Genomic DNA, 10,946 nt, shown 5'->3' with positions numbered 1-10,946 from the left:
ATAAATTTATTATAATAATAAATTTATTATAAATAAATTTATTTATTATATTTTAAAATAATTAAATAAAAAAATAAAATATAATAAATGTATGATATTTTTCATTTTTATGTACGTGATACTAAACGTAAATACAAGTTTTAAAAGAAATTCGCTCAATATATTCTTAATGTTATCGCAAAAGACGTAATATAATTATTATATTGAAAAATATTTTCGCGTGATACTGAAGGAAAAGTTCTTTGCAAACACGCAGTGATAGAATTTAATAAATTATTTTATTCTCCCACAAAGTAAGGTTTTACTCAGAAACACATGGTCATATATCCTTCGCTATATATTCTAAAAACATGCATTAGAAAGCGTGGTCTATCAAAAATCCGGTATATTTGAATTTGGTATATATAATTTCGGATGCAGCATTACACCATTCTGCTTCACGAATATGACTTCTCCGGATGTTAGTTCTCCATTAAATGTACAAGAGTGGCACTAATGCAATCTGCAGAATTCCATTATCCGGGGTGCTAGAACAAGATTTAATTTACTGAGTCTGGACGGCAACTTAAGAATTCTTTCTTTAAATAAATAATTTTAAGAATAGTTAAGTAACAAAAAANATGGTAGAACGTTTACATGAAATATGCATCGTAATGTTTCTTTACATTGTAATTTATTGTTGCGAAAAATATATTTAAAAAGTGGCATTCTTCTAATTTTTTTTTCACAACAAAAATGAAGAAATATCTTTTTTATATAAATTATTCGATGCGGAGTTATTTCGAGTTTACAACATTCAATTTTTCTGTGTAAACTACACACCATACGAGAAGATAATATGCTTCAGATATTCCCTTCACTAAATGGCACTAAATTTTTTCATATACCAAACATAAATTAATAATTTTTAACTGCAACCCATGGTTCCTTTTTTATATTAGGGTACATATTTTCATAAAAATATTTCTTTATTTAAGTGCTTCGAGAAGATCATAACGTGTTACTTATTGAATTTTATATTGCATTATCCATTCGACTCGAAAAGTACCAGATATATATATTATTTAGATGGATACATCAATAGATAAATTTAATTTTTTCCATGGTAAAAATTTAAATATGAAAAAAATAATTTAAAATTTGAATTTATATTCGCATTAAATTTTGATAATTGTGCTAAAAATATTTTTCCGAATTTTTTTATAGTAATTTTATCTATCATAAAACTTATTTTAATGTTTGGATTATAAGAGGACAATCGAAATTTTAATTTAAAAAAAATCGAAGCGAAACAATTTCAAAAGATTAAATTTACATTTATTTTTTTAAAAAGTAAATCCATTTATTCAATAAGTCAGATTTTTCTAAAAAAATTTCTTCACAAAAATGGCGAACATCGTGACATTTGATAACATAAAGTTCATTTTTCTCAATTCCCTTTTCTTCAATTTGTGAAGATCGGAATGAATTTTCTTTTTGGATGATTTTCTTTGAAAGTAATGCTTAGCTTCTCTGTAACATTGGATTGGAAGATTTCCCTTAGGATACACACCAAACAAAGGTCAAAAATTTACCAGAAGATAGAATTCTCACATAAAAAGATGAATATTAGGAGTTTGGATTTGTATCTAATTTCCTTTTATTTTCCATTATTTGCCTGTATTATTTTTCATTAAATTTTTTAAAAATGATTTCTTTGTTGCTACTTATCTGTTGTTAATAATGTTATCCATAAATTGAAATAGTGATTAACCTATTATCAATTTTAATAATAGAAATCATTTAGAACATATTCCTTAAAGAATAATAAATATTATCTTATACTTTTAGAATTTTAAACGGTTGTATGGAGTTTTCGAATTCATATTTATTAAAATTATGTGCATTAGAATGATTGGATAAGGAACGCAACTGCCAAGAATGGTGTTCCTCCCAGGAGGACTTTCATGGAAACGGGCCCTATTTAGCTGTTACACTCGTAAAGGAAACAAAAGATTTCTATGTGGTCAATCCATTGCCCAGGAGCGAACCCGTGGCCAACTAGTGCCCAGTCGTTTTATCCATTTGGCCACTGGTGGGCAAAGTCAAATTGTAATTATATGTCATAGGATATAATATGTATATAACATATGACCAATATTACATTATGATTATAAGATAAAAAGTATGTATTGTTGTGAATGCAATCTATGACAATGCAAAGCTTTTCGCCATAAGAATTTAACCATCAGATAGACAATATCGGATCCAGAAATCTTTAGAAGGTGAGTTCTAATCAAATTTGATTGGTCTATTTCAAATAAATAATGAAGTTCGTGTTATAGATATTTACAGTATAAAATACATAGTTGTTATATTTATTGTTTTTATGAAACGTCTTTCAGACGTTTTATAAAATTTTCTTTTAGAGAAAATGAAGAAAATAGCATTACGTACACAAAATAGAAATGAGTTATACTGCAGTTATCTTAACAACTGAATTTAAAATTTGTCATAATTCTTGTATTTTATACCAAAATGATGCATTTTAATTAAATTCGTTTTAAAATCAAAAAGATAATTAACTGTACGCACATTTTATAAATATTGATGTTATGCATCTTGTCTGCTAACAATTCTGATCATAAAATAAACATATCTTTAGGACTTAGAAACAGAAATTAAAGAAACTACAACTTGCTTCGATTGAGGTGCATCTTTAATATGGTTGCTATTAGAATATATTTATAGAACCTTGAATGAGATTTTTCTTCAATATTTGAGCTTAGATACATTGTTAATTCGTACTATATTTGTTTATCAAATTAATGACGAAATTTATTTACTATCCAATTATCACATATGCAAAAATTTAAAATTTGATAATAATAACAACTGTAATAGATTAAAACATTTGATACATTTGTGTAAAAATGTTTAAAGTATAAAAAAAGTATTTTCAGTAAATAACTGTAATTAATAAATGAGTAAATCGTTTAATTAAATAAACGAACATTAAAAATTATATAAATTATTACAATTCTTTAAAGTTTATATTAAACTAAGCGCAGAGATTTTTATTTAAACTTTACAACTTCTCAAGATTACGGTGTATTTTTTTAATTTTTCAAGCAAATAAAAATTCTCTAACGTCACTTATACATCTAAACTAATCTTTTATTCCATGTGCTTCTGCTTGTAAAAATATTTTTCCTACTTTGATCTGTTTGATATCATCTTTCTCGCTGCTGCATCACATCTCAAAGAATGTACAACAAAGAGGATCCGGAAAAATTTATCTAGGATCGTATAGCATCGTTATTTCTGTTTATTATCAAACTTAAAACGTAAGAAAACATATTTTTGTATGCAGATATCTACTTAAAATCGGAACAGAAAGGATTTTTGAAAACGTAAACAGAATTAGAATATCAATTTTAAGAGAAAATAATTATATTGCTATATTTGTTGAAAATTTAAAAAACTCTTTTTAATAGATTTTTCTAGTAGATTTTGTGAGATGTTTAAATATATCATATACATCAACGTTTTAAATTAATATAAATTGTTAGAGTTACATCGAATCGATTAGTAAAGATCGATAACAGTTCATAGAGAAATTATTTTTCATAACGTAGAGTTTGGAAATTTTTGTGCGAAAATATATAAAAAAAATTTACAACATTTTTTTTAATAATTATTATGCAATAGGAGATGATATTTTAGTTCGATAAATGCCTACTAAGGTTACAGAAAATGGATCGGGTCATTTAAGACTCGCAAGCTTTATCATTCCCAAGAGTATCCTCACTTTTCTCCAGTTCCGTACGCTTCTAGAATATTTAGCGAATCTGAGTAAGTAATCAGGAAATATTCTTAGCGATTAACTATTTTTAACACGAGAAAATTGTTCAAAATTCGATTAAAAATCGTGTTAATTTATTCAATAAAATATCCTTTATACTTGTAATTGAATTTATTCGTGCGTTAACAAATTAAGAACCGCTTCTATCTTAAATATTATAATTATTAGCTCGAGTTATTTATAATTTCATGATATTAATTTTGCAAATGCTAAATTAATGTGGTACTGATCGAATCTCTATACTTTTCTAACTAGATTCAAAACTTGATCACATTAATTGGACAGGAATAAGAATCGATCAAAGTAACAGATTAATCAAAAAAGAAAGTTACTTATAAGCTAATTTCATGATACGAATAGAAATATTACATCGTCTATTTTGGCTATAACAATTCAATATTTATTCTTTTAGTTATAATAATAGTTATAATAGTTTAAAATTTTATTTTCAAGCAAAACTTATAAAAAAATAAAGAAGTTTCTAACTTGATAATATTTTATTACACATTTTTATACTTTTAAATTATTTGTATAGGTTTATACAAGAAAAATGATAAGTTTTCGTTTTATTTTTTTAATTTATTATTTTTTTATTTTTTAGTGCAAAAACAATCTTTGTTTTAAGTTAAATGATAAATGATCGGCTAAAATTTTCTTCTTAAAGTTAAATTTTGATAATTAATTATTGAGTAAATAAAAGTATCTAAAGATTAATCTGAATGTTTCAAAATATACCAGAATATAATAATAATTTCTTCATTTTTTATATCCTTGCAGGCATAACTCTTTCGTCATTACAGAAGTACAAACTTTTATTTAAATTTAATGTATATATATATATATACATATANGCTGTAGCGCTAGTTATAAAGTACAGTTATCGGACGAAGACTATTATCTGGCAGTTTTCAATGGAACTTATACAGCTTTCGAAAGATATACATGGTGGATAGAAGCTTGTTTTTTTGTGCGCTGCGATTCCTATAAAGGGAAGGCGTGTTCCACCTTTCCTACAAAAGCTAGCACTGTCTTTGAAGAGCTTAAAATCGAAGCTAATTTCACTACTCCATATGTCTATCCCAGTATTTCTATTAGCGGCCTACAACTAGCTCCGAAAAAGAATTGGGTTTACAAGAACCATAAATTACATTTCAAAACAGAATCTGACAGCCTCTTACTTGCTACTTTATTCGGAAGATCTTACGATAGAGATCCGAAGTAATTTTCTAAATTTTATGATCTGTTGTTTATATGTATAATTTAGAAATATTTTTTACTATTGTTTTATTTTATGATAAATGCAAAACTAAAAATTAGTTTGCCATTACAATAAAGTTCTGTTGTGAAATCTTAAAATAGAATTATTACTAGAGGAATCACTATGTATCACTATTTTAAAATTTTATTATTAAAAAATGGCAAAATATTATATCATACTTTAAAATATTCATATGAATTAACTTCTCAAAGCAATTACGTTGTGTTTTTGGATGGGCAAAAATAATGTATCTATAAATAATTAAATTATAATGAAAACAGGAGCTCTGTAGTAAGATACAGAGCTAAATATAATTCTATCAACTTAATAAATATCAAATCAGTTGGAAGAATTGCTGAAGATATCCGAATTCAAGTTTAAGAAAGATTACGCACTTAAAATATAAAAGAAATCATCCAAACGATACTTTCTAGCACTTTTCTTTTGTATCGACGGTACAACTTCAATCAATATTTATGTAGATTACCAGATTGATATAAGTAACGTTCCTATAAAAATTGGATTTATAATAATAATATTTGACTGGTATATTTACCAGAACTTTGTTAGAATAATTATAGATAATATTAATTTAAAATTATTACATTTAATCAATTTTCTATGGTATGGAAATCATACAAAATAATCGAAATAGAAACTATAAAATATTCTTAATTTTATTAGTTTCGAAAACTTGTAATTTTATGATATTTATTAAAAGTATTTCATGCAAATTAATAATAAAATATAAGAATAAAAGTAGTTTTTGGAGATGATAACGCGATGATGATCGTGGCTAATAAGTTCAATATTTTGAAAAGATTTTGATGATGATTTAAGAAAAAAATTCGTAGTTTCTTTGTATATATTATACTGTTTCCACTTCGATTATATTATTTATGATACAAATTAGAACTTACTTCCATAGTTAGGCCTCACTCTCCTGTCGTATCCTTGTTGAAAAAATGCGTCGAGGATACGGCTGATGTGGTCGCTATAAATGAAATTTTTTAGTATTAGTCAATAGTTTTTCAACAGAATTTTTTTTTATTATAAGAATAAACGAAGTCATTAACAATATACTTTTAAAGACTGTAACCTAATAGCTTTATCGTGTTACAAATAGTAGATGTTATCGTGTATCCTAGAGCAAAGTAAATTATCTAATGAAAAATACATGGCACCCCTATAGTATAGTTTATCACATTTTAGTCGAAAAGGTTATCACCCGAAGTTAAATACTGTTACGCTATACGTAATTTTGCCACATTGTTTTGATTCAATGGCATCGACAAAGTTGTATTAGTCTCATAAGAAAACTTGATAATCTCATTTATAAAATTGGTGATTATCCAAATATAATTTCATTCAGAATAACACTTTACGTTTGCATTATAATTAATTCATTTAAAACGTTGTATTGGGTTATAATTGAAATTAATTAGTAAAATAATAAAAAATTTAGAATAAAGATCAATATTTTCTTTGAATTAATAGAAGTAAATACATTTCTACAGTTTAATTAATGGTTTTGGTAGTTCAGAATTTTGTACAATGAAGCAGAATTTGAAATTACCAAAATCAAATAAAAATCATATTAATAAAATACTTAAAACTCCGATTTTATTAAAAAAATTATATAATTTAAAGACTTTTTACACATTGAGCATCATGAATTTATATTACTAGAATATATTATATTTTTAGGGCTATCTTTAGTGTAAACTTTAACATATTTACTTTTAGTTTAATTTCTCTTAAATGTATGCAGATTTATGTATAAAAAGTTAAATATTTTTTAAAATATATACTTGTTCTCGAATAAGAATTTTTATATTCACTTTATTTATGCAAATAAAATATTTGAATAAATATCAAGTTGAATATTTACACTGTAAGATAGTGGAGTGATTATTTAGGCATGTACTAATTCACTTTCTTAATATTTTAATAATATTTAACATCTCTCCTCTTAATATTTATCCTCTTATAAAAAATTTATTTAATGAAGAATATTGAATATATATTATATATACAGTGAAATATTATAAACAATTTTTTTATAATATTTAATGTAAAACCTGAAAATTATTATAAAAGTTACTGCAAATTATATACTGTATTATCCATATCAGATGAACTTCAGATGAACTGTGTAAGATTAACTGCTAATAGTAGAATCGATTTAGCACAATCTCTACAACAGATTTTTTCTTTTTTAATTTATGGGCGAAAAATATTTAGAATAGTTATTATACTTTTATGCAGAAGGAAGCAACTTTCAATTGAAAAAAAATATGTTTAAAATTCTTGCATAATCAAATTTTCTTACAAAATTATTTTTGCATTTTATATTCACTGTTCCGAGAATGTTATGTCGATTATAAATAATCGATCTTAGACAATATTTTTCTCGATATCGTCATTCTTAAGTCGATAAATATAAAAGTGAGTAAATATTTATATGCATAAAATAGAATTTTTTATCTATTAAATTTCATATATCTGCTATCAAATTTTTAATTTTTTTATCTGTATAGCAACTGTTAACCTATTAATTTTTCAAAGCTTCACTATACACATCTAATTAACTTATTGATTTTTGAATAGTGTTTACTGTTATTGAGTTTACTTAATGAGAATATTCTCAATAATTTTGCCATTTTTTAAATGATATAGAATATAATCTGTTTGAAGAGTGTGCAATGATATTTTCTAGTAATTGTTTGTAGCTTAATTGATTTAATGTAAAAAAGAAATAAAGAACGTAAAGCATTATGAGTAAAATTAAAAACTGGTTACTTTTTGCTATTTATTGATTATTTATAATGAATGCTAACTTTAATTTTTATATATAAATTAAACAATAAAATACATAACATTTTGAATATTTTTATTCGATTTTAGAGTACGCCTGCGAAATTTCAATCGAATGCACTAACGAGCGAATTTTTATATTTCTATCAACAGAACATATTTTGCAATGCGATGAAAGCCACCGAACGAGGAAATTGTTAACTATGGATAAAATGGAGTTAAACGTTAGAAATGATATGAATTTTCTTAGAAGCGTCAATTACAAGCCTTAAAAGCCTGAAGAGAAAAAAATAATGTACTCACCCTAACGCTTCGCCGGCTCCTTCCCTTACCCACAACATCGGAACGAGCACGGCGAAGAAGGTCACAATAAACCACAGTCGTCCTATGTCCTCCATCTCTAATTCGCCATGGAAGGCTAAACAGAGATTATGGTATAATGATTCCTCACGAAGAACACTGTTGAGAGAGAGAGAGAGAGAGAGTGTGTGTGTATGGCTGTGAGAGAGCGAGAGAGGAGGAGGCTGTACGATAGCTATCCTCCGTCTTCACTCTCTACTGTCACCTGATCTTCGTCCGGCACGGCTGTCCGGGTGACAGGGACGGGCTAAGGTACACTCTAGACCTTCACAATGTCGCCAGATCGGTGTGATCTGACGGGGGGCGACCAATATCCCTTCGCCCGAAACAGAATCGATCCTTCCTCTGTTGTCTAACTTGCTGAACTGAACTCCAATCTCGCAACCAGGCGCTCGGCCCGTTTTGTCCGTTTACCCGCGAACCCAAAAATAATCGATACGACCACTGCGCATCACTACCGAGCACCTGCTGCATTGGTTTTGGTACGGGGAAGATCTTAACGTGGAAGAACCATCGACGTAAATGCGCGATTTCGATCAACACCACCTTCCGTCGAGTATCTAAAATATAATCGCTCTTCTTTTCTTAGCCGACGAAATTAATACTTAATTGGAGATAATATATTTAAAAAAAAGAATTTAAACAAATTTTCACGTAATTATAGCCCCACGAATGACGTAGTTAACTGCTTTGACGTAATTTCGACTTGAGGTAGCGGATTGGTCGGTGGTTTTCTATTTCCGTCGACTGTTAGATTGAATTCTCTGGGGATACGGCACACCATCGGCGATGAAATGCAGTGGCACTCGCCACGACTTTTCTCTCGATTTTATAATTAATTGTTTTTAGAATGCCGAAAATTTTCTAATTTATTGGACTCGGTTTTCAAAGACTAAAAAATAATCAATTATTTACTTTCAGATAAGAATCGACTCGGTTTGTTCGACTATCGGAAATCTTACACTAGATCGTTTCTGTTAAATTTCAGCTAAATGAATTGGTTTTACAGTAGGATTCACACAGCCTGGCTAAAAATAAAGCAGAAGAAAACGTTGGCAGAAAATTGTTTACAGAATCTCTAATAGAGACAATTATATTACTGAAACAATCAACTTCTTCTTTAACCTCTTCTCCATTATATTCACTCTTAAATATTAAATTATAATGTATTCTTATATAAAGAAAATCAAGCTTAAAGAAGATTGATAATGAAATCAATTTTTCTATAAAATTATATATGTATTTTAAAGAACTTCAATGGGAATTCTATAACAAATTTTCATCTTAAATTTTACTTAATTTCTAAATTTCGAAAATATTTATTAAGAATAATTTGTTGTTACGTAGCTATCGTTTCGTTTAAGGTATTATTAAATTCAATTTTTCATTACCTCATCATAAAATATTTCTAAATTGCTTTAATTCGTAGCTATAATGAAACGTCAGATTAGTAGATTGATTATTTCAATTCATAGCTGGCGTATCGTTACAAATTTTTTTTACTCTGTACAAACATTTTATTAATCAGCAAAAATTATTAATAAAACGAAATAAATTACTCAATATTCATCGATAAATACTGCAAAATATTTACAAATATAATTCCTAGTTCATGAAAATGGGGTTTTTCCTTCCCTCTACTTAATCTTTTATAATTAATTTATGAATATTTTCAATTTTATTTTAAATAAACTAATTACTTATTTTATAAGGCTTTAAAAATTATTTATAAATCTATCCACCACACTTAAAATAAATTAAATTTATATATGTATAAAATTTCTATTAATTCTCAATTGAGATAATGTAATTATTAAAATTAAAATTTCAAAAATTTGATAAGTGAGAAAAATATAAATTATTTCATATTTTGATTATTTAATTTAATTTTAAATAATTTTATTTTTGAGTATATAAACGTAGTAGAATAATGATTAACATAATTACATTTAAAATTCTTTTATTTATTACGTAATAATTATTGTTAGACTATTAAATTAAGTGAATACATGGTGATGAATGTGGCGAATAGTTTAAAGAATATTAGCTTAGTTTACAAATTGTCAATTCATTGCTTCTACGCCTATTTTAAGCGTGATACGTTTAGAATTTTGAATAGTTTATGGTACAAGTAATTTGAATGAACAAATTGAACAATTGTTTTAACGTTCTGTCACCAAAATTAAAATGATTTTTTTATCATTTTTTTCCAAAAGAAACTTTAAAATTCATTGAACAAATAGCTACTTTTATTAAATTTGCATTCTTAAGTAGGATAGCAACGGTTTCTGTTTTCTTCCAAACTCAAGGCCGTAGTAGAAAATACACGAAACGTGAAGCATAAATTATATATTTTAAAATCAAACAAATACTGTATTTATATATGATTTGAATGTATTATTAAAGTAGTTTTTAAAACTTTTTTGATTCTTTAATGTGATACATACTAAATATATTAATTTATTTATATTCAGGTCAAAATTAAAATTGCATGCGAATTTACAATTTAATTATGATAGAAACAAGAAAATGTAGAAGAATTATAAGTTTTGCTATTGAAAAAAAAACTCAAATAAATAAGTAAAAATTCATGTGAATAGGAAGTAGGCCATTCGGGAAATTCTCTTGTTTCATTTTTTATTTAATTTTTTATGAAATTAGATAAAT

The 10,946-nt window shown here is 26.1% G+C and overlaps 1 protein-coding gene across 1 annotated transcript in view; it reads right to left on the bottom strand.

Moving 5' to 3' along the window:
* LOC111622513 (gamma-aminobutyric acid receptor subunit beta-like) overlaps positions 1-8,769 on the bottom strand; it is a 117,705-nt gene extending 108,936 nt beyond the window's left edge. Inside the window, exons 1-2 of the mRNA XM_023364917.1 lie at positions 8,223-8,769; positions 6,023-6,096 (exon numbers count right to left, since the gene is read on the bottom strand). Of these exons, the coding sequence (XP_023220685.1) occupies positions 6,023-6,096; positions 8,223-8,317 (169 nt within the window). The 5' untranslated portion in view covers positions 8,318-8,769. The remainder of the gene's footprint in view (positions 1-6,022; positions 6,097-8,222) is intronic.
* Positions 8,770-10,946: the final 2,177 nt, after the last annotated feature.

This window comes from Centruroides sculpturatus, unplaced genomic scaffold, assembly GCF_000671375.1.
Source record: "Centruroides sculpturatus isolate CEXI.00-Female unplaced genomic scaffold, Cexi_2.0 scaffold23, whole genome shotgun sequence".
Taxonomy (NCBI): Eukaryota; Metazoa; Arthropoda; class Arachnida; order Scorpiones; family Buthidae; genus Centruroides; species Centruroides sculpturatus.
Note: the sequence above shows the minus strand (reverse complement) of the source record. Positions and strands in the feature narration are given on the sequence as shown.